General features: G+C 45.4%; 1 protein-coding gene and 1 long non-coding RNA gene across 2 annotated transcripts; both read right to left on the bottom strand.

Moving 5' to 3' along the window:
• Positions 1-9,888: 9,888 nt before the first annotated feature.
• On the bottom strand, positions 9,889-12,263 carry LOC100996024 (large ribosomal subunit protein uL3-like). Its single transcript, XM_034963179.3, has one exon. The coding sequence runs from the start codon at positions 11,024-11,026 to the stop codon at positions 9,971-9,973; it is 1,056 nt and encodes a 351-aa protein (XP_034819070.3). The 5' UTR covers positions 11,027-12,263; the 3' UTR covers positions 9,889-9,970.
• A 2,902-nt stretch (positions 12,264-15,165) lies between these two features.
• On the bottom strand, positions 15,166-17,727 carry LOC134730528 (uncharacterized). Its single transcript, XR_010112323.1, has 3 exons — positions 17,615-17,727; positions 16,544-16,802; positions 15,166-15,623 (listed from the first exon to the last, which is right to left on the bottom strand). It is a non-coding gene; the product is annotated as an uncharacterized LOC134730528 (long non-coding RNA).
• Positions 17,728-25,075: the final 7,348 nt, after the last annotated feature.

The following is a 25,075-nucleotide window of genomic DNA, read 5'->3' on the forward strand; positions in this document are numbered from 1 at the left end:
TGCGGTTGGTGCCACGGCCCCGTCCTCGGCCCTCTGCAGTGGATGCCTTTGGGCCCCTGCCCAGCTCCTGAGCTGTGGGCATGCTCATTCCAATGACTGCTCCTCCCTCCTTGATCCGGGTGGTGACAGGAGTCTCCTAAGAGTTTTCGTGATAATTTTAGCTGACATGTACTGAGCACTAAGTGCCAACACAGAATTAAGTGGCTCATTTAATCCTCACAGAGATCCTATGAGGCAGGCGCTGTTCTTTGCCCCACTTAGCAGATAAGGAAACTAAGACTAGAGAGGTTTAATAACTTGGCTCGTATCACATAATCATGCCCATGAAGTCCAACTCCCGAATCTGCACCCTAATCTTCTGTGTCTCGCTCCTCCTTTCTCTTTGCACATCCAAACCTCTCCCTGACTGGGGTTCATTAAGCCAGCAGTGGGCCTGACCCAGCAGAGGAAGAGACTTTTGTCTGCAAATTTAGAATTGGGACTGGAAGTGTGTGTTTGTGTGTGTGTGAGAGAGAGAGGCACCACATGGTAGAACCGAGGTGCAAGAGTTGGGATTACCTCTTCCCTCACCACTGTCCTAGATGCTGAGGAACCTGCCTCCCGAGACTGGAGCACAGACACGATGGTGAAGGCCTAGGGTACAGGGCTCCAGCAGCCCTCCCCGGGCCACTCATTGCCAACCTTGAATCCATACGACATCCTGGGATCCAGGGCCACATTTTCACCTTGAAAGGCCCCAAAACCAGAGAAGATGAGTCCTCCTGAGTCCTGCATTAGTTGCTAAAAATGATGCTGGATCATACATTAAGCATAAGGAAGTTTTTCAAAGCTATGATTTGCATGTGATAACTACTTTACTTTTTAAAAATTGCTTATCAGATTCTTAATTTTTTTTCCTGTACTTGCTTTGCTGGTGCTATAAGCATGTTCATGGTCTGCTTTTGGGGCCACCCAGCACTGTTTGTATATTTCTAATAAATTCTCCTTTTAAACTGAAGGTAGTCCATACTGGTTTCTGCTCCTTGTTCTGCCCCTCTTGCAAGCTGCCCAGTCAAGTCTGAATTCAGGGTAGGTTCACAGCTTAGACCCTCCTGCTGAGCCCCTTGCAAGCGAAGCAACCATTTGCAATGACTTATAAAAGCTTTTAGGCTAAGTTTTGTCTTTTTACTGAGTCTTGCTATTTTCAGTTGAATATAGATCTTTTAAAAATATTTGTTTAAGATTGATTCAATGAGAGTTTTTAATGATATCTTCCTAGAGACTGACAAAGACAATGTGAACAGGGAAACATCGCAAATGGAAAAAGCTATGTACTGAGGATTGGGTTAAGTCTTTAGAACCTCACATGTTATTGGAGGAGGTATGATCAACAGGTTTCATTGTATTGCACACATGTAGGATGTCTCACAAATATTTAGAAAAAAGAGCAGTCAATGTCATGACCGTAATGACCCCATGAGCAAGTTTGCTGGTGCCATGAAAGGTACCAATGAGCAATCTCTCCAAAGACTCTGAGCAACATCTGGGCCAGCAGCTGCAGAAGTGTCTCCCTGGTCACTCAACTCACACAGAGCCTCAGAATGGCCTTATTGCAAAGGAATGAACTCGGTCATTGTGTCTGTGTTCATTTCCTGGGGCTGCCATTACAAATGACTGCAAATTGGGTGGCTTCAAACAACAGGAATTTCTTGTCTCCCAGCTCTGGAAGGCAGAAGTCTGCAACCAAGGTGTGAGCAGACCCACGCTCTCTCTGAAGGCTCCAGGGGAGAATCCACTCCTGCCTTTCTCTTAGCTTCCGGTGGTTGCTGGCAATCCCTGGCCTGTAGACACATCACACTAACCTCTACCACCTGGAGTCCTCCCGTGTGAGCTTTCACGGCGTCTTCCCTCCGTGCATGTCTGTCTGTGTCTTCTCTTCTAATGTGGACACCAGTCCTATTGGACTAGAGCTCACCCTAATGGCCTCATCTTAGCTTGATTACATCTCACAAAGACTCTATCTCTGGATATCACTGGGGGTTAGGATTTCAACATATCGTTTGAGGGGGACATAATTCAACCCATGACAATGTCCAAACAGCCTCATCTTCTCCATCCCTTGCCCCCTAACTCTTAGTGAGGACCCAAGGCCACAGCTGTTCCATTTCCCACTGGCCCTTCCAGGCATGGTTTTCCCCACTGCCCTTGCACACTCTGGCCTCAGCCAAAGTCAGTGCCTGCATTTCCAGGTTCTTTCCTTTCTCAGCGGCTTCCTGCCACCCTTCGATGGCCTGCTCAGAGACCACCTTCCTGAAGCCGAAGTCAGGAGGGATTCTGGAAAGCTTTGAGGGCTCTGGCTCACTTCTGAGTCATCTATGGCCTCTCTCCATATTTAATTTTTGTTAAGAATGGTAGTGTCATGTGCAGCCTTCTGACCCCTGCAAAGCCACGCAAGAGTGGTCTCAGCCAGGAACGTTTCCTTCCAAGGAGATAAGGGCCCTCCCAGCTCATGCTGGGCAGATCTCTTTGTTTGGGAATATCTCTCTGTTTTGGACTCAGTGTGTCCTCCTTTGCTCTGCATAAGCAGATGTATCAATGGCCCCACAGAGGCCCCCAGCTCTCTGTATCTTAACTCCACAGAGGAGGGGTTGGGGTCCTTCCCCTGCACATGAGAGGGGGAAGACCATCTCCCTGGCCATGGGGTATCTACACCTATGATTGATGCTGATCAGTCTGTCTCTTCTCTCTGTGAGCAAAGAGTTGTTCTATCCAATGCCTGTGTGAGCTGTGCCTTCCTCGGTGATCCCAAACCATGGAGTGTGTTGACCTCCTGAGACTGCTGCCCTAGGTGGAGTGCAACTCCTCCCCTGGAGGTGATAACAGCTGTCACTTGCTCAATTTTGTATTTTATCTTGCCTCTGAAACCTTAAGTACATTAAGGGTGGAAAATGTAACCTTTGTAACCTTGCAGAAGGTGCACAAAAACGTATGTAGGCTATGGAGTACTTACTGAGTAAATGAACGAATGACTTGTAACCACAGCCTGAGGTGAGGTTGAGCATATTTTAAATTTGTGACTTAACACGCATGTACACACCACATGCCCACACACCCTGTTCAATTGGTTTTGACCAAGCTGACTGGCCTGTTCTGCTTTTAAAATGCTGTGGCATATGTCATGATAATGGGTTATTTTCATTCCTGTATCTAAACAAATGTGTTGGGTGTTTCATTTCCAGCACAGTATTTTGACATGGACATCATCATCACTATTCTAATTCTGGAGGATTGGCCCCAAGACCATGGGAACTCAGTTGCTTGGATTAATAGCGAGAGAGTAAACCAGGAGGTGAAGGAAATGGAGCTGGTCAAAATGACGCACTTAAAGATATGACCCTGATGGTAACTTCCAAAATATGGAGTCCAGAGGCACGTGGGGATGCAAGACTCATAGGAGTGGGCCTGATCTCCACGGTGCACAGTGAGTACAGAAGGCTGCAGCAGCAGTCCTAGTCTGTGCTGTGCAGCAACGTGCATCTCAGTGAACGTCCACATGGGGCAGGACCCACAGGGTCTCCAGGCTGCCCAACCACAGGACGTACAACTCCATCTTGATCTATTTGGCACCTGGAGCAGGGCACTGACTGTCCAACAAAGACCCACGTGCTCCTCTTGTTCCCTAGTTTCCTTATACTGACTGGGGCCATGTGACTAGCTCTAGTCAGTGAGTTCTGCTTGGCGTGGGTCAGTTTTGGGTAAAAAAACAATTAAGAGCCCATTCTCCTCATTATGCAATGAGCCCTGAAGCCATATATTGACAGGTGGTATTAGAGGATGATTGATTCTTGAGCGGGTGGCTGGGGAAGTCTTATAGAAATGGAAAAACAGTATGTGCATGGAACAACACAGCACATATGGGAGGCTGACATTTCATGAGGGGAGCACCAAAACAGGCTATTTGCAGGGAGAGTAGTGGCAATAATGAACATAAGTTGAAAATACAAATTTTATTAACCAATTTGACAAAGTCTCTATGAAGGAAGTACTGCTTGAATCTTTATTTGATAAATAAAAAACCATCCGCACAGAGACATAGACGCTCACCCAAGGTCCTGCATCTACTAAGAGAAACACCGGGATTGATATGGTTTGGCTGTGCCCCCTCCAATCTCAATTTGAATTATAGCTCCCATAATCCCCACATGTCATAGAAGGGACCTTGTGGGAGGTAATTAAATCATGGGGACAGTTTCCTCCATGCTATTCTCATGATAGAAAGTTCTCACAAGAGCTGATGGTTTCATAAGGGGCTTCCCCTTTCACCAGGCACCGATTCTTCTCCTTCCTGCCACCTTGTGAAGAAAGATGTATTTGCTTCCTTTTCTGCCATGGTTGTAAGTTTCCTGAGGCCTCACCAGCTATGCTGAAATGTGAGTCAATTAAACCTCTTTCCTTTATAAATTACCCAGACTCTGGTACGTCTTTATTAGCAGCCTGAGAACGGACTAATACAAGGATCCAAACCCAGCCAGGCAGAACCAGCTTCCGGGCCCTTAGCCTCTCTGTGTGAGGCAAGCAATGTAAGGAACAGAGAAGGCATGATAGCCCTGGGGGGGGCCACTCCAGGATTTGAGGGCCTGGAATGTTACCTGAGCTCACCCTCCTGTTTTGCTGGATCGATTTTATTCTTTGTTCACTTAGAAGATGTGAGTGTCCATGCAGTAAAAGACAAAATGAAAGGAGAGAAGAGAGAGACCTGAAGCAGAACATGTGCAGAACAGTGGTCACTGTCATTACCCATTGACGTCATGCACTCAGGAACAACCAAATGAGAACACGCAGAATGGTTCCTTACACATACAGGGAAGAAAGAAAATTGTTTATCAGCATGGAGGACAATTATCTTTCGGCTTCTGCCCAGCATACAGTAGCCTCCATTTGAGCTGTAGTGAATTTCTCAGTTTTTCAACTGCTGTCTTCATTTTTGTTCCTAGTATGGGGAGGTGGGTATTACTATCTTCATTGCTCTTGATTGTTTTTTTTTCCCTTCTGTACATGTTTCCTGCATAAAGGAACTCTCTAAAAGTTCATTTTCAGGGGATTGTTTTTCTTTAAAAAAAAAAAAAGAAAAGAAAAAACTCTGCAGATTTTTCTCTGCAGACTTAACGTCTGAAACACACCCAGTTCCCGCTCCCAAATAGTTTCCTCTGTACGTTTCTCTGTGTGGGTTTTCTTCCAAAGTGCCACAGGCCAGACAGGGCTCTTTTTGAGCCCATCCAAGAGGCCCTGGTGTTTCTACAGGTTACAAACACAGAAAGAAAAAGCACATTCCCCACCCCAACACTTGCCAGAGCTTGCTCTCTCTTTTTAGGCAAATGATGTTTTTACAGATTCCCCTTCATACTAACAACAGTGATGGATTTTCTGTTGCAACCCTTGAAATGTCTGCACACACCATGCATTATAATCAGATAAACCCTCAACCAAGTGAAGCATGGCCGTCTCATACCAGCCACTGTCGGTAGCCTTCTCTTACCTTCAGTTCTTGCCTGGCAGCAAAACTGGGCACACTCATGTCAGCGAGAAAATAAACCGGGAATATGGAATATATTAAGCTTAAGAGGAGGGTCTGGAAGGAATGAGCACTTTATTTGCTGAAGGCAGCTTAGTTGCACCTGATATTAATAAATGAAATGAAGGCTGGTCAGTATTTAAAACAACCATACAAACTGGAACATGCTCATCCTAGTGAACAGAATGTGAAGAAAATCCAGAAGTTGGCAATAAATAAACTGCCTCAACTCGGTCAGCCATTTCTATTTTCTTTTTGTAAGATATTCACGGGAATCGGAATTTTGGAGGATTTCCATGAGGTTTTACTTCTTGCAATGAACTTGTATTTCCTTTCCATTGTAACAGAAAGTTCCAGGGGAGCATCAATGAGAAGGGGATGGGCATCTGCAAATACAATATGACCTAATGCAAATTTTGCTTCCTGCTTAAACTTTTTGAGACTCACAAAGACGTATGCAAAGGTAACATTCATTAAGGTAAAAATAACTAACTTTTTTTTTTAGTATGTGCTGGGTATGGACTAAGTGCTTTACATGAATCATTTCATTTAACCCTCAGTAAACTTCAACATACATTATGCTTCCCATTTTACAGATGTAAAACTGAGACTTGGAGAGGCTTAGGGACTGCCCAAGGTTACACACCTAGCTGGTGATCCACCAATTCCTAATATCATTAACTAAAATTTAGTGATCCAGGTGCTAATCATCTGGTATTATCATTTTTTATGTGAGTAGCACACACCAGTAGTTTGCATAAAACAGAGACGGTAAAATAGGCCAATGTTACAATTTTCTATGAAAGGCACAAAGGTAATATAGCATGAGGCTTCTATCTACCAAAAATTCATAAACCATTTGTTTATGAACAAGACTCACAATTGCAGTAGACCCTTGAACGACACAGAGCTTACAGGCATGCAGTCAAAAATCCACGTACAACTTCTGACTCTGCAAAAACTTTACTAATAGTCTACTGTTGACTGGAAGCCTTACTGATGACAAAAACAGTCAATTCACGTGTATTTTGTATGTTATATGTATTACATTCTTTATTCTTACCATAAAGTAAGCCAGAGAAAAGAAAATATTATTAAGAAAATCATAAGGAAGAGAAACTTTATTTACTATTCATTAAGTGGAAAAAGTGGATCATCATCAAGGACTTCATCTTAGTCTTCTTCATGTTGAGTAGGCTGAGGAAGAGGAGGGGTTGGTCTTGCTGTCTCAAGAGTGGCAGGAAAGATGGAAAAAAATCTGCATAGAAGTGGACCCGTGTAGTTCAAACCCATGTTGTTCAAGGGTCAACTGTAATGAAACTGAGTTACAATTCAAGTTAATGTATAATCTTCACTGAACTCATAGCATATTGTACCAAAGCTAAGAATCTTGTCATAAAAAGACCAACACAAGAAAACACCACCTCTCAATACTCAAATGTTCCTCTTGATGAAGTCACTGTGGCTATTGCACTGAAGTTTCTATGTGAACATATCAATCTTCAGAATTCTTGGGGGTGGGCATGGTATGCAGAGAAGAAGCAAGGGCCAGAAGTCAGGGAAGAAACATGAAGAGCGCCTGGCTGGTCCCAACTTCCCTCTGGTCACACTCCCTCACCCTTTGCCGCCTCATCCCTGCTATCTATCCTTGTTGAGGAAGAAGAGATGGCAGAGAAGAGAGCAGAAAGAGAGAAGGAAGTGAAAAGAGTGTTAAAGAAAGACAAAGAAAATGGAAAGGAACTTCAAAGGGTCTTTGCATTGCTCTGAAGGTGAGAAGGTAAAATTAAACCTCCAAAAGAAAACTTTTCACTGTTAGCAACAACAAGTTTTATAATACTTGCTTTCCTTGAAGAAAAGAAGATAGGCAGAGGGAAATGAGTGGATATTTCAAGGAATGTTATATAATGTCATAATGTAATGAGGGTTTGTGTGCTCTATGATGCTATGACAATTTGCAAGATTAATCCACTCAGTCTCCCATTTTTCCAGGCAGGGATTCTCATCAGGAATTCTCATCAGGGATCTGTTGAACTTAGAGGAATCTAGAAACCTGAAAGTTTTGCAAATTATTAGTTTCCGTAATTTTTCTGGGGAATGGTTCTGAAGCTTCCAGCAGCATCTCAATGGCATTTCCCAATTCTGCAAAGATTAAGAACTGCAGATTAAGGCAGATAGATTCCAGAAACTTTCGCTTTAAAGTTCTGACTTGGCAGGCAATTGGGAATCTTTCCACAGAGTGCTTTCCTCAAAAGGATAAAATAGTGACTTTACAGACTTTCCAGTAGCCCCAATATTGCATCAAGCCCTTTCCAGGCAAGAATCCATATCCTCTTATCATTTCTCTTATGATCGGGTTTAAAGTTTTCTCACCCTCCACCAGTTGCTTCTAAGTATGCCCTGACCTGTCAATTTCTCCTTAATGCATGGCACCGTAAAGTGAGCACTGCAATCCAGGATGAGTCGACCCATGAGGAAGCAGGCACTGCCCACCTTATTTTGAACACTATGTTTCTGTTATAAAACCAAAGATCCCAAGAAGTTTTTTGAAAGATGCGTAATCCTTTTATCTGGCAGGGATTTTTAACAAGTAAATTTCCTAAATCTTTCCTCATGTGTTACCTCTGAACTCAGTCACTTTCGACTTATCTCATATGTATACACTTGAGTGTTAGAAGACTAAAGAGCAGGATTTTATATTTATCTCTTTTTAATTTTATCTTGTCTAATTCAGTAAATGTTTAGCAAAGTGCATCAAAATATTCTGGAAGCTCAATTTCTCATCCAACGTTAATAGTTGTCCCTCCCAGCCTCGTGGGTTTATTTATCATGATCTCAAAGGCCTATCCAAGTCTCTGGTTTCCATATGGACAGGAGCAGGAGACCAAAGACTAGCAGCTCCTCCTATCTGATGCTGATTTAGGTTGATCAATGAATCAATGCTCTTTAGCTTTAAAGCATTCAACCAATTGTCAATTCAGCAGATTAGAATGAAATTCAGCCCACATTTCTCCATCTTGGCAATTTGAATATCAGGCAATTTTTTAAGAAACTTGCTGAAACCTAGATACTCTTCTTATGCATAGCATTCTTAGATATTTTCCACTCTACCTCATGTCAACTATTGCAGAGAGACAGATTTTGGCTTAACAAAGCTGCTTGGGGCTGGAATACACCTGCTTCAGGTGGTGAGGTCTGTCATTGAAGGTTGAAAACATCTGGCTGGAATAAAATAGGAAATAAATAGGAATAAAATAGGAAAGATTTGGGTATCAAACAAGAGATTGAATTCTGTATCTGTATAGTGACTTGAGACTCTGAACATTTTTGACTATAAATGATGCTTCATGGGTGTTGAGTAAGTCAAATGGTAGCTTCAGGTAAGATTTGATTCAAGGATCAATGATGTCATCATGATCCCTTTCTGTTCTTCTTTTGTGTGCCGGAGTGGTTCTCAGGCTGTCTCCCCTTACTGTAGTCAGTTGGCTACAGCACCTTACTGAGCCCAGAGGAGAGGAGAATGTCTATAGTCTAGCATGCCTTGCAAACATATTAAGACTTGCACTGATTTAGACTGGATTAGGTCATGTGTCTATCCTGCAACAATCACTGTGGCCACAGAGATGAGATACGCTGTTCTGGTTATCTATTGCAACATAACAAATCACTTATCTCCCATGGTTTCTGTGGGTTAGGAATTTGAGTAAGCTCAGCTAGGTGACTTTTCCTGGGGCCCCTCATGGATTTGCAGTCAGATGGCGGTTGGGGCTAGAACAGTGGTGGGGAAGAGGAGTTGATGGTGCTAGGAGCTACCTGGCCATCTTTTTTTCCTTAAGGCAGTCTTGAGGCCTCTCTATGTGGTCTCTCCAATTGTGCCAGTTTGGGCTTCCCCACAATATGGAGGCCTCCAGGCCATGAGACTGCTTGCATACAGTGTCCCAGGAGAATAAGGTGTAAGTTTTTGGCATTTCTGTGGTCTAAACTCAGAAATCACATAATGTCTCTTCTGCCCTACTCTATTGGTTGAAACAGTCACAAAAACCCACCCATATTCAAAGGTAGGGTACATAGACTCTATCTCTTGATGGAAGAGGGGCAAGATTCTAGAAGAAACTTCTAGAAGAACAGTCATCCTTGGAAAATATAATCTTTCACATATGCTAATGGGCTTAATCCAATCAAAACGTGGCCCTAAGCTAAAAGCCCAAAAACAATATCCCAAAGTAAGCCTGGTTGGTTGGGCATGGTGGCTCACACCTGTAATCCCAGCATTTTGGGAGGCTGAGGCAGGAGGATCGCTTGAGCCCAGGAGTTCAGGACTAGCCTGGGCAATATACTGAGACCCCATCTTTTTTTTTTTTTTTTTTCAGTGGAAAATAACTTTTATTGAGACCCCACCAACTGCAAAATCTGTTCCTGGCATTAAGCTCCTTCTTCCTTTGCAATTCGGTCTTTCTTGAGTGGTCCCATGAATGCTTTCTTCTCCTCCATGGTCTGGAAGCGGCCATGGCCAAACTTGGAGGTGGTGTCAATGAACTTAAGGTCAATCTTCTCCAGAGCCCGCCGCTTCGTCTGCACCAGCAAGGACTTGCGGAGGGTGAGCACCCGCTTCTTGGTTCCCACCACACAGCCTTTCAGCATGACAAAGTCATTGGTCACTTCACCATAGTGGACAAAGCCACCCAGAGGGTTGATGCTCTTGTCAGATAGGTCATAGTCAGTGGAGGCATTGTTCTTGATCAGCTTGCCATCCTTGATAAGGTAGCCCTGGCCAATCTTATAGATCTTCTTGTTGATCTCAGTGCGGTGATGGTAGCCTTTCTGCCCAGCGCGTGCCACAGAGAAGGCTACACGAGCAGGATGCCATGCCCCAATACAGGCCACCTTGCGCAGGCCTCGGTGGGTCTTGTGGGGCAGGTTCTTGGTGTGCCAACGACTGGTGACCCCTTTGTAGCCTTTGCCCTTGGTCACCCCGATGACGTCGATCATCTCATCCTGCCCAAACACTTGGTTCACAGGTACCTGCTGCTCGAGCCTCTCGCGGGCCCAGTCCAGCTTCTCGGCCATGGTGCCTCCGTTCACCTGGATCTCCATCAGGTGGGCCTTCTTCTGGCGCAGAGGAAGCAGGCACATCTGGGTGTGGGCAATGACACGGATGACTTGGCAGTACTTCTTCATGCTGCTGAAGTCCTTCTCCAGCTGCTTCTTGCCATCCTCATCCTGCCATTTCTTGCAGTACTTGGTAAAGGCCTTCTTCTTAGATTTATGCCAATTCTTATAGAAACGCCTCTTGCATTCATCACTGATGTGCTCAGCAAAGACAGTCTTGAAGGTCCGGAGGCCTCGAGGGGTTTCCACATAGCCCACAATGCCCACAACCACCATGGGTGGTGTCTCTACAATGGTCACAGCCTCCACCACCTCCTTCTTGTTCACCTTGGATCCTGGCCTGTCGACTTCCCGCACGATGTGAGTCATGCCAGCCTTGTATCCCAGGAAGGCTGTGAGGTGGACCGGCTTGGACGAGACCCCATCTTTTTAAAAATTTTTAAAAAATATATCAAAGTAATCCAGGCTGTTATAGATGGGAGAAGAGGGGTGTAGATGGCAGAGAACAATCCCTCCTTCTATGTGAATGGGGACCAAAGCACAGGTGCAGAGGGATGAGGTCACTGTATTCTACCTACTTTAATTTTTTAATACAGATTTCTAAAACTACTTTATCATATGACAAATTTTGCCAAGAACTTATATTTACAACCAAAACTAAACACAACAGTGTTTGATTTTTTAAAAAGAAAACATTAAGTTACACATCATTAACTTAGATCTGCCAATGGAGAATCCATCTTGATGCATTAGGCTGAGTTTTCTTTGTGCTGGTTATAAACCGATTAATGGTATTAACAAAGGTGGGGGATCAAGGAACTATTTTAAGGGGATGAACAACTAGCTTTAATGTTGCTGAAGAGAAAAGGTGCTAATTATAAATATTTCTGAGAATCTGTTCATTAAACACTTTTGAGATTACAAAAGTTATTTCTTGTCTGCATTCTGTTATAAAAGTTTTAAATTCAAGTAAGAATTCAGTAAATACAGATAAAATGTATATAGAATTAGGCTTATTTCTTTAAAAATAGTCAATAAATCAATATTTTTGTGGTTTTGTCAAAGTGACATTGACATACTCCTAATTAGAGTCAGGCTTTATATATTGTTTTTAATTGGGAGAAATATGTACCAAAATAAATATGAGCTTTATTATTATAAATTCATATTTAAAAGGTAAAAAACTGCTGTGTGTCTGTGGCATTGCTGTTTTAAAGATTTCCTTGCATCCCCTCAAGAATGGCAGATAGTGTAATTACAGCATTCCTGCTGTGAACTTTTCTTTGTTTTCTAAATACAGTAAGTGTATCCGAAAACTTATTAAAATGAAATCCCCCTACCCTCTCACTCTTCATGACTGTCAGCTTCCAATAAGCCCATACTGATGGTACTGATGGTGGCCAATTGCCCCTTGGCATTTGCTTTATTATAATTGCCCAATGGGTTCATCCTGCCTGCTGCACAGATAAGACCAATCTTCTGAGACAGCAGTATTACAGTAGAGAAAGAGTTTAATTATCACAGGACTAGCCAAGTGGCAAATGGGAGTTTATGACTCAAATCAGTCTCCCTGAGAATTCAGAGGCTAGGGTTTCTCAAGGCAGGGGACTAGGGAATGGGGAATGCTGATTGGTTGGGTTAGGGATAAAATCATAGCTGTCTTCTTACACTCTGTCAGTTCCTGGGCGGGATCGCAAGGCCAGATGGGCCAGTTTCATGGTATGGGGTACCAGTCCAGGTGGCACCAGCTTGTTCATTGGAATGCAGTCTGAAAAATACCTCAAGTACCAATCTTAGATTTTGCAATGGTGATGTCACCTATAGGAGCAAATGGGGAAGTTACAAAGCTTGTGACCTCTGGCTACAAGGCTCCTGAACCATAATTCTAATCTTGTGGCTAATTTGTTAGTCTTGCAAAGGCATATTTGGTCCCTGAGCCAGGACGTAGTTAGTTTCAAGAAGAGACTGTTATCATCTTTGCTTTAAAGTTAAACTAAATTCCTCCCACAGTTGGCTTGGCCTATGCCCAGAAACAAACAAGGACAGCTTGGAGGTTAGAAGCAAGGTGGAGTCAGGTCAGATTTCTTTCACTGTCATAATTTTTCTATGTCAGATTTTTCTCACTGTCATAGTCTTTGCAAAAGCAGTTTCATTGAACTCCATTCTGCTCATGGAACAGTAGCTGCCAAGACTGGAGCTGGGGTGTTAAATGCGTGGAAAGACACTCAGCCTATGCCTCCCTCTACCCGCCAACACCCACAGCCTGCCTGTCAACAGCCCCATGCTCAATCATCCTAGGAATCTGCTCTACTGCTCTACTGTTTGGCGGTGGCTCTAGATTACTGAAGCTTTCTTCTCTCAGATGCTTGCTGTGCCAACAGTGTGTTTAACAAGGAACAGCTAAGACATTGAGTGTTCAAACAATGGTCAATTGTTGGGTCTGTATGAATTCAAGCAGCAGACTTGCCTGATTGCTTCATTTTTCTTTTTACCAGTTTGACTAACACAGCCTATTATTTTAACATTAGGTAGACTTTTTTAGTCACAAAAACCTACTCTCCATTTTTTAATGCCTTGCTAGATATACTTATTGCTGAATGTATGGTTTCTCTGCCTGTTAGCAGTGTTTTACCAGCTTTTGCCAACACAGCTTGTGCCCTATCTGCAGAGGACAAAGAAATGCAGAGGCCTAGAGAACAAGTCCATGCTCTCCCGTTCCCTGTTCAATGTCACAAGAGAGGCCCTCCCACACACCCTGTTGCACTGGAATGGACACAGAACCCTCAAGCTGTCAACAGTGACTTCCCACCCTGGGACCCCCTTCCCTCTCCCCTCTTCTGGCCTCCCCAGTCACTTCCAAGTTCCCATTTCTTCCACTTCTTCCAAATAATGCCTGCCCATCTTCACAGTGAGCACCTGGACACCACACTCACCTTCTCACCAGAAGTGCGAGTATCTCAGAGAGCGTTTCAAGGCAAGCCAAGGGGCAGAGCAACAGTGACTCTGGTGGCTAGTCCAAAGGCAGTGGAAAGTGGCCACTTCCCTGGGAGCCATAAGAAGGACCTTACAGTCTCACTTGGGCCCCATGAAGCTCTGGAGTATCATTCAAGGACTCCACATTTAGATTCTCCAAATGGCCAGAAATGTGCTGATTAACAGTTCACGAGGAACCACGTGGGTGCCACAGGGTGCTGAAGGTTGCATGGCTGCGAGAAGATGTTCAAATACACCTGATAGGTGCTTCCTGCCCCATCCCACAGTATTAACCATGTGTTTCTGAAATTTTGACACCTAGATCCTCACTGACACTGGAGGGACTGCTCCTCCCAGGGCTAGTCAAGTCCTAGAGACAGCAAATGACTCCCCCATGAGTGTGCCCTTCATGTGCAAACCACACAATCCAGAGTCCACATGCAGACCCTGTCTCCTCTAGCAGGCTCTGCCATGCTGGGCCTCTATTTCCCTGCCGTAATCACCCCAGGGCCAGGTGCCAGACAACTGGAAACAGCCCCTATGCCCCAGACCCAACAGAAATTATTCACACTAGCCAGTCCTAAGCCTGCTCATCCTATCTCTCCAGTTTCTTCCCTCGGAAACCTCGGCCGAGGCTCTTGCCCGTGTTTCCTCTAGCTTCTCTGCCACCTGCCCGACCCTGGTGCTTCTGCATGGGGCCCTGAGCATCATAGTGTGACCCTCCTCTCGGGAACTGAGTGACAATGGCAATCGTCTCATCTGTTGGCTTCACCGCACCTGAAAACCTGCAATTTATACCACCAACACCACTTTCTGCCAGAAAAATCTGTCCTAACCAGCTCCTCTGGCTGGGTTTACACATATTCTTATCACAGCTGCCAAGATCATGGTCACCACCAAGTCTTACCTGTGCAAAGGGGATAATGATAGAGCGAGGATGGTATGAAGAGCACGCTAGGCACAGGCAGTGAGCTCTCAGCCCGGGTCTGGCGCTAGGAGGTGCTTGGTGCATCTCAGCTCTGATTACGATGATGACAAACTGTGCACCTCGAGGCCTCCAGGTCACCTCTGAGCGCCAGACACTTCCCATTCCAGCCCCTGTGCATTGTCCTGAGCAATGCTTGTCTGCCTGTTAACGCCAGCTCTGTGGATGAGAAGCCTCTCAAAACCCTTCCCCTGCACACCTCAGCAAGAGCAGCTGCTGCAGCAACACTGGGAACCCTCGAGTCTGAAGCCGGTGGGGAAGGGGCTCAGAATCTGCTTACCTGAGAGCTCAGGGAGCCTCCAGAGAGATGACTCACCTCACCTGGAGAGAGACAGCCAGAAAAGGCTGCTTACCCAGCAGCCGCTCCTCTGCCGTGCAGGAGAAACAGCAATTCTTTCCCTTAGATTTGTCTCTGGCCCAGAACCACCCCCATCTGATTCCCGAGGAGAGATGGGGGTGGGAACAGGGGTTTGGGGGTTATGGTTGAAGCTGAATGAGCTTCTTTCTCTTAAAACTCCAAACATCAACATTCAAGGCAGTACAGCTGAAGGAACACAAAAGAACATAAACAATTATTGGACTCCAGTTAATGACATGTGTGGGAACAAAGGCACTGATGTTTGCAGCTGACTTTGAAAAGTCTAAAAACAAGCTGGATGGATGGGTAGCTGCACAGATGTGTGGAAAGGAAAGAGAGCTGAGGGCCAACAGCTGCGATGTATCTAGATGTGGCTATGTGAACCACCGTATAATTCTTTACATTCTTCTGTATGTGTAAAATATTGGGGACAAAAGGGACCAGAGACGTCTTCCTTCTTCAGCATGGAAGGCAGAGTGGCCCTAGTATCCCGGGCATTCCAGGCCTCCGCAGCAGGAATGGAGGCAGATGGCAGCCAAGCAGCTGGGGAGCCGGGCAGTGGCAGGAGCACCTGGCAGAAGGGGCTTCGCTGCGGAGCACCCGAATCAGTACAGGGCATCTTGGAGAGCTTCACAGGAGGGGAGCCCCCACTGCCGAGCAAAAGAGGGAGAAAATGTTGGGGCCACACAGTACAGGGTGGACTTGCTCAAGAGCCCCCTGGAGACCCATCCCAGGACTCATCTGAAGACACTTTGCAGATGTCTTGACCCCTGCATTAAGAGACCCAGTGGAACACTGGTTATAGCTAGAAATGCACATATTTCCCCAAATTACTCTACAGATTTGTTTCCATCAGGAAATTTCAAATCCTCAAGTATAATTATATTTGACTTTTTTTGAGATGAATCTTCTTTTTGTAAAGTATCACTTCCTCTGGAACAGCAGGGTTATTATTTAACAAGTTTAGCAAAAAACAAACAAAAAAAAAACATTTCAAATAGAACGTAATCAAAGTTCTCTCCCTGATCCATCCCAATTGTATACTTCATCTTTCAATGATGAATTGGATTCCTGTCTAGGAAGCCCAGAATCCATTAAACTCCCCAAACTGGGTCTTAGTCACAGCACAACTGAGAAGCCATGTTTCAAACATGGAAGTGAGAATGAAGGACTTGACTTGCCAAATTACTGCCACACAAGCCCGATTTTCTCTACTAGCGGAGGCAGACCAATGGGAAGTGAACACCAAGGTCCATTTGTGAGTGAGCTCCCAATCCATGAGCAAAATAGTTTTGAAAACTTTAGGGAAACATTTGAATATTTTCCAGATATTAAGGACTCTTCCAACTTCTTTATTCAAATCCAAGTATGAATGACTCAAAAACGTTAATTGAATCTTCCCACATGGACCAAGTTTTTTAATGAACATAAAAAAGTATGACTGATTGACATGCAAAAACTAGATGCAAAGATACAGAAGACTAATTTCTTACATCCCTCATGGACAAGATACTTATATCTTAATTACTTTGATTCTGTTCATTTGTAATAGGTCTCCTAAACTACTCACCAGCCAGCAATTTCTTATTTTGCAAATGCTGTCAGCCATCACTGGGGCTGGGTGGTATCAATAGGACAGAATGGTGGAGGGAACTCAACCGACACACAGGTTCCTTCCAGCTGGGTGTGCAGGATCAGGCTGATGCAGGTTGTGGTCTCAACTTTCACATAAATCACTGCAGAAGTGGCTGGGGCTCAGAGACCAGACAGACACATGGTGAGAGGAAATGCAAAGGAGATGTCGGCGAACAGGACAGCATCCTGAGCACCTGGCAATAGAAAGTGCCAGCTGGTAGGGACAGGGGCTCCCAGAGGCCAGGCAGGAACATGCTCAAGGGAACATGACAAGGATTCCTGCAGAGATTGAGTCACAAAGACCCAGCAGAGCACAGTCGCTCTGTGCTCAGAGTAGGAAGCTGAAAGCGGTCCTGAGTTAACATCATGAAATCCCCCCTTGGGAGACAGAACCAGCCTCAGAGGCTGGGGGCAAGGCTGACCCTAGTGGTAACCCATGATGGGGTCACAAAGGCTATGACAGGAGCCCGTGCATCAGATATTGTATTAGTCTGTTCTCATACTACTGTAAAGAAATACCTGAAACTGGGTAATTTATAAAGAAAAGAGGTCAAATTGGCTCACGATTCTCCAGGCTGTACAGGAAGCATGACTGGGGAGGCCTTGGGAAACTTTCAGTAATGGCAGAAGGGAAGCAGCACATCTTACATGGCTGGAGCAGAAGAAAGAGAGCTAAGGGGGAAGTGCTACACACATTTAAACAACTAGATCTCTTGAGAACTCACTCACTATCATGAGAACAGCAAGAAGGAACTCTGCCTCCATGATCCAATCACCTCCCATCAGGCCCCTCCTCCAACACTGGGGATTACACTTTAACATGAGACTTGGGCAGGGACACAAATCCAAAGCATATCAGATACCAAGTCGAAGCTTTGGGGAAACAGGGGATCAGGTATGACCCTATCCAAACAGGAGTGTCCTGAAAACAGTATGTGTAGTTGTTTAAAATTAATTCTCTTAAAATTCAGCATGAAATTAGGTTAAATGAATAACTGTGGCTTACCGTAAAGAAGAAATGCTAGCAGGTTGGAGCTCACAAACTTCACCCCATGCCACATTTCAGTGGGCTGAGCACAGTGTAGGCCCTTGGTGTTTGCTGGTTAGTTCTGAAGCAGGCTTCTCCAGGAGCAGAGTCAGTGGTCAACATCCATGATGAGAAATGAGGCACTAATTATCTCACTAATGGTGAGACTCTATCACCCTCACCCCACCCTCCCCTCAATCCAACATCAGTTTGACTTCGATGTTCAAACTCTCACAATTAAAGATTAATTCCTTTGACTTTAAGCTTTATCCCCTATTGCAATACTAACTACTGTAACGTTAGTAATGGTCCTTTACCACTGAGTAGACATGAATCCCTAAAAGCCTTCCTTGAGAACATTTTGATCGAGGAAAAGAAGCAGAGAGTGTAAAAATATTAGGAAACTGGTATGGCACCAAGAGGCATGTGTGCTACAGAGAAAGTCCCAGGGAGGGGGCCCAGGAGGCAGGATTCACCACCTCATGTTTTATCTAAGACCTTCTTTACTGGATATCTCACTTGATTTAAGGACAGAGCTAATGAACTCATACAGAGCATGAAAAAAGGTTCTTTTCCAGCACATTCACTTCTTTTTCCCCTTAACCCAGGCCAGAAACAATTTAAAAGATTTTGGCAAGAAATGAATGACTGTGCATAGCCAACCATCTCCCCTGGAAGGATAACTCAAAGGACAGTGCCTGCTGAGGGGTGTCAGGGTCTCAACTTCAAAGCCGAGTTGAGCCAGATGGGAGGGGCTGCCTCAGTATCCCTGAGGGGTCAATAGGGGAGATGACCCTGCAGGGTACTGCCTGGGGTCACAGAACCCAGGATCTATGGCTGGACTTGAAAGCAGAATTGACTTTTGAGGCTAGGTAAAACTGAACTTTAGTCCAAGAAAGAGATGAATGTTGGGTCTGGGAAATGGAGCAAACGTCAAGAAGAGAGGCAAATAAATCGCACTGGTGCAGAAATAATGAAAGCAGGCATTCATCAAACACCCACTGAGGCCTGGGCTCAGCGAGCTACCCACCAGGCAGTCTTCAAAGTGCCTTAGGTATATCATTTATTTGAAGTCTCAAACAACTCCAGGAGGTGTTAACTACTGCTATCTTGATTTTATGGATAAGAAAGCTGAGGCTGAGAAGCTAAATGATTTAGTCAATTTGTTAGTAAAATTGCTAGTTAGTAAAAAGTTGAGATAGTGTTCCAAGCTAGGAGTAAAAGGTTTTATATAAATGAGAACGCACGATTTATTACTCTCTGAAAACTTCCTCTAGTGGCTGTTAGGAAAATATTATCAAAGGATTATGATTCCTTCTTTTCCAGAGAACTCTTGCTCTGAAGCCAACCTGTAAGGCGTCTCATTTGAGCCTGCAAATCTGGAAAAATCCTATTCTGGGTAATCCATTCACAGAAAACATCGAGGAACCAAAGCTTCTTATGTATGGACCTTAGATTTCCCCAACACCAGTGGGCAGTGCAGGGGTACATTCATGGCAGAGGCGGCCACAACTCCCATCCCCACTCCCCGGAGCTCTGGCCTCCAAGGGAAAAACACCTTTTGCTTGTGTGTGAAGTTTAGAAAGAGGTTAGTTTCTGAGTCCCACTGACCCCCAAAACTGGTTTCTTCTGAGACCCTAGGCATCAGGTTAATGTTATCAAACCTATGGAGAAAAAAGAATATAGATTTTGAGAGAAAAGTAGATAAATGTTCCCTTCATCCATTACTTAAAAAACAAAACAAAACACTACTGTACCTTGAAGAACTGCACATCCACTTTGTGTCTGGCGTTTGCATTTTCACATTTCATTAGGGATGACTTGGCAGGAAGCAACCCACTCCTACGCACACAGGCTTGAGCAAATGGGGCACAAGGGAATCTCTCAGAACCAAAGGCAGGAAATTGAGTTGGGACACTCTCTCCATTCCCAGTCTCTGGCTGCAGTCAGGCGGCCTCTCTGGGCTTCTCTCTGCACACCTGCTCTATGGACCCCCTTGATGCCCACTCAGAGTTCCAACTCCCTCTTAGCTTCCGTTCCCGTGTGACTTTGGCTCGTTGGGGTTCTGACACTGGCCTCGGCTCTACATGACCTGAAAAATCCAAGGCTCAACTACCTGACTTCAATTTCTGGGCTTCTTCATTTATAATCTCAAGAGTGAGTTAAACACGCTCACCTGAGCCATTGGGGTCAGGCAGCTACTTCCGGTCCCCTCAGCTAAGGAAGAGTAGGGAGATAAAACTACTTAATATATTCTCCACCACCTAAGACCAGCCCTGCAACTGGGCTATGGGCAATTCCAAGTGGGAGGTGTGGCTGGCAAGGTTCTAATTCTATTAGGTGGGCATTATTATTCTCATTTTGCATATGAGGCGAGAGGCTAAAAAAAATGTATTCACCATCACAGTATTAGTAGGTGCAGAAATGGAGTTTGAATTTAGGTTGGTTTGTATCTGTGACCTATTGCAGTGTAATAAACTCGCCCAATACTTGGTGGCTTAAAGTGAAACCCGCCCCATTTACTTGCAGTTCTGTGGGTTGGCTGGGCAGGGCTCGGCGAGGATGCTCAGCCCAGTTTCATACGTGTTGCATGGGTTCTCTCCTCTGGAAGACCCCAGATGGCCTCTCTCAGATGTCTGCCCTCCGTAGGACCTCTGTCTACTCATGGTCTTTCATCTTCCAAGGCTTCTCTTTGCTTGTGGAGGCTTATTCTTAGGGTCCCTCTTTCTTGACATGGTTTCTCCAGCCAGCCCAGTCTGGAGGGGAAGGGCAATGAACTCTACCTGTGGACAGGAGTAGAGACAAAGTCACATGTCAAAAGGGCATCGGGACTGGCCAGGATTGTAGCAGCCATCCTGGGAAACAACCTCCACAGAACCCAAACCCATGCATGTTATGCAATGCCAACACCCCCAAGGCCCTTCTGAGATCTTTGGAACCTCTTCCAAAGGCGGCCTGAATCCCAGACTACAACTCAGGGCTGAACGTGACCTCTTTGACCAGCTTGGTGTCCTCTTTGAGCCGGCACTAAGTTAAACCAGGGGAATACACAAGTGAGTCAGGCACGGCCCCTGCCTTCCCAGAGATGTAGTCTCCTGAGAGAAGGACTCGATGCAGACAAGTTAGGTAAGGCTCAATCCCCTCTGGAGGACAAGAACTTTCAATGCAGGAAGCATAAAGATTGCCAATTAGTCTGAGTCTATGAAGTACCTTCTTTTTCTTGGCAATGTGTTAGACTGGGCTACTCAAAGACCTTAGAAATAAACATTTAAACTAGGCAGTTGCTAAATTCATAAGTTTTTAAAATGTAACATGATGTTTTTTAAGAAAAAAATATACCATCTCTACCTCATAAGCTGGAAACTCAGCCAGAAACAGAGGAGAGGGGTAGACAGCAGGAACAGACAGATGGGGGTGCGTGCTCCTTCTATCAATGGCAGATGCCAAAAAGCCAAACACAAGGAAACCCAGGAGCAACCCACTGTGCTTTGACAGTGTCAGGTGGTAGGAGCCAGGCCCAGGGAGGGCAAAGTTCCCAGGGTGCTCACCCTGCTGAGCCTAGATCCTGTCATTGACTACAGCAAAGGGACGTTGACACTCATGCATCTCAGCAAGGCCATGGCTCGGTGCCTCCTCCATCCTTCTGAGACCTGATCTGAGATGGGTCTATCATTTATTTTAATTCTCAAACAACTCCAGGAGGTGTTAACTCCCTGCAGTCCACCATGGGGCCCCAGCATGTGACATTTTTCTGCCCTTGGATAAGCCTGCTTGTCCTTGAAAGCCTGGCTGCTTTCCTCAACCTGCCCGCTACTTTGCCAAGGTGAACCCAAGACTCACCTCCAGCTTGCTATTTATCCCCCATCCATTACTGAGGGCCTCCCATGAGGCATGCATAGAGCTACTCCAGAGGCACTAAAATACCAAGGTATTTCACTCCGGAAGCCCACAGCCTAGCAGCAAGGACAGAAATATACATTTTTATGTGGAAACCAAAGAATATCTAAAAGCTTGCCATTTAGCAACCAGTCATTTCTTGTTTCATTTACAATTTTTGGACTTGATTTTTTTTTCTTTTTATGTGTGTGCACACACTGTGTTTTCAGAGGTTTTTGTAGGTGGTAAATCATACTGGGAGGTTCAGGAGCCGTGTCACTTGCAGAGGTGTCACTTGCAGACGTGTCTGAGGGGCTGATCTTTGCGCTGCAGCCAAAAATACCGTAAATAAATAATAAGCCCCACCAGATGTTAGAAACCAGGCTGGGAGGTGTGACGATGAGACTTCATAGCCACTGGGGTTTGAAGATCTTATCTGATGCTGATGGCTTTTGCCAAAGGGCTCCATCATTTGCAAGGAGGGGTGGGGATACTTTATATGAGGAATCCGGCTTTGCCGAAGCTTTCCAGGTCTAATTACACAGCTTCGGCTGTGTTTAAGGGAGGGGATCCTGGGAAGGAAGCTAGGCATAGGGTGAATCGTTCTTGAGCTCTGAATCGGATTCCTATAAGGGCAACCTGCTACTGCCGTAGCTGCACAAACATGCCTCTCACCTGAAGGAATCCGAATTTGATATTTTATTCCTAAAAGAATAAACTAGGAGCCAGTATTTTCTTGTGTGTGATTTACCTGAGAAAATGCATTTTCTCCAATGTGCCTTTCATTCTTTCCATGCTGCTCTGTCACCTTCCTCCTTCTCCCCTAACTCCCTTTCTCCTCACTCACCCTCTAGGTTTTATCTTCCCCTTTCTATCCTGGGTTATCCTCAAAATAGAAATGTACTCTCTTACGGGTAACACAGGAAGGTATTTCTTCGTGCAACTTCAGACCCTGTGGGTACTGGGTCTCTTCCTCAAAGTTTTAGAATTGGATAAAGGGCTTCCCTTGTACTGAAAGCAGCTTGAGCCAGAGTATAGAATATTCTTCCTAGGGTATTTTCTAGCACCAAAGTCAGTGGCCCCTCCTGGGAGACTCAGGTTGCAAGTCTGAGTAATGAACACGGATTCCATGGAAGTCACACCACTCCCACTGAGGACATTCCTGGCCCAGCCTCCTGATGGGAAAACGCTCTTCCATCGGCAAATGACCAGCCAGCCAGGAGAGCTGGTAAATCTTAGGGAACTCAAAATTATTTGACTTTTTTTTTAAAGGCTACCCAAAATAGCCTCAACGTTTCCTCCTCTAGTTCTTTGCAGTCATTGTTATTGATGATGCACAGATGATTAACTTTATCTGTAAAGCATTAAAGAGATATTCATGGGGTGAAATCAGTGTATAGTGCATTTCACAGACACACACACCACAATCCCCAAGTGAAACCAGGAAATCCCTCACAGCTGTTCAAATAAAAGGTCATACAAATATAAGCTTATTCCAGAGCCATAGGCACGAGTTCGGGACTCTTGAGACAAGTCCCCAAAATGCCCTTCCCCAGCCACCTTCAATCCTCTGGGACTAGGAAGTGGTATCCAGGCTAAACCCCACTGCCTCTGGTAGCAGAGTCCCTTTAAACCCTGCCCAGGGGGAGCCCTTCTGAGCCTCTTGTTTCTGCGTCAGAGAGAAGTCATGGGAAATATTGACCCTCGGGGACCAGAAGAGGTTTCTTATCTAAAATCCTTCACAGTTCTCAGGCTGTGGCTGACTGTGGGGTCTGAACCTTGTGCTCAGAGGATGATGTAAATACCTATGCCCAGAAACAGCACAGCCCCTGGATGGCATTGCTGATGGATTCACCTGGAGTCCTTACAGCGACTCCTACCTGGAAGCAGAAGTGGAAGGGGCAAAGGAGCTCTCAGAATGCAGAAATGGTTCCCTGGAATTTAATTGTTTGTTTTCAAATCTCCATCTGCTTTCTATGGCTATAGGGCTGTCTCATCTTTTCCCACCCAACACATACCTGCTCTGTCTCAGATACTGAAGAAGATTCTTCATTTAGATTGGGCCGGAGGTGGTTTAAAAGCATGGCCTCCAATGTTTTGGCTTTCCGTCACAGGTGAGACCTCTCTCCCTTTGACTCTGGAGGGTCTGTGACTGCTCTGACCAATGGAGGGTGGTGGTAGTGATCCTCTGTAACCTCCAAGGATGGGGATAGAAGGCCATGCCTACTAGAACACTCACTCTTGGAACTCCGAGCCTCTGGATTATAAGTCAACTGCCCTAGCACCACCATGCTGGGAGGAAGCCCAAGCCACACCTCAAAGCCACATAAGGGCACTCTGCTGGAGGACCCTGACCTCACATCATCCCAGGCCAAGCACCAGACATGTGAGCGAAGAAGCCTTGGGTGACTCCGGCCCTAGCTGTGTCAGTCACTGTCAGACATTCTTGTCTTCCCAGCCATGGCCTCAGGCTTTGTGGAGCAGAGATAAGCCATACCTAGTGTACCATGTTTGAATTTTGGTCCCACAGAATTCATAAGCATAATGAAATGCTTGTTGCTGTACGTCACCCGGTCTTGGGGTGGTTTGTTACACAGCACCAGCTAACCAGAGTGCAATCCAAGCTGCTTTCTCACCCCGGCCCTCAAGGACAACCCATAGATTTCTGAGTTCAACCAACAACAGGCACCAGCACATGTCTTTTGTGTGCTAAGTACTCTGGTGGGAGGGGTTGGTATAAAGAGAATGAAAGCCCTGGCAAAGACAAAGAGTTAGAGACACCTGCCCATAGCCAAGTGCTCCTTGTTGCATATAAACAAATGAGGGTTCTGTTTGAGGAGGAGGACATGCTGCTGTAGGTGGAGCTGGATGAGGACAGGGGTCCTTCCACTACCTGTAGATCACACAGCATCAGGGGTACTAATTGCGCCAGGTTCTGGGAGTTGCAGTCCACGGCGGCAAACTCACCTGGAACACAATGTGACATGTGTTTCCTGGAGTCTGACCACCTTGCCTCTGGCAATTGACACAGAGATTGCAGTCTTCCAAAAGCTCTTCCAGAGTTCATTCTAGTCAGAATTGAAAGTACACTGCCCCTGCCCAGGTGGCAGAGACTAATCTCTGGGAATGGGAAGAACACTTTAAAAGAGGCAGGAAAAAGCACCCTAGAGGGCACCCCTGCCAACACATGCAACACATGAAGATCATGTTTGTAAATCAAGACACCACAGCAGAGAATTCAGAATCCTTCCCCATGTCCTCAGCTCTGCCCCACGGTGTCTCCCAACACCTGCCAGCTCTGCCCCACGGTGTCTCCCAACACCTGCCTCCTTGCAGGCAAGCCCCAGGGACGCCAAAGACACAAGAAATCCAGACAACCAGACACTCACGCAGGAGTTAAAGACCAAATTCCAAGGGCTGAAGTTCTCTGGCCAACAATGACTTCACATTCTTGGGAATAAACTATTGCCCAGATGCACGAATAGAAGATCCATGTGCAAACAAGCACAGGGACCAAGATAGGATTTGCACAGGCAGATCCACTGTGAGACTTGGTTTCCCCCA

This window comes from Pan paniscus, chromosome 5 (genome assembly GCF_029289425.2).
Source record: "Pan paniscus chromosome 5, NHGRI_mPanPan1-v2.0_pri, whole genome shotgun sequence".
Lineage (NCBI taxonomy): Eukaryota > Metazoa > Chordata > Mammalia > Primates > Hominidae > Pan > Pan paniscus.

Bases quoted from the DNA above. Each gene is read 5' to 3' on its own strand.
- LOC100996024 (XM_034963179.3), bottom strand. From the start codon at position 11,026: ATGACTCACATCGTGCGGGAAGTCGACAGGCCAGGATCCAAGGTGAAC.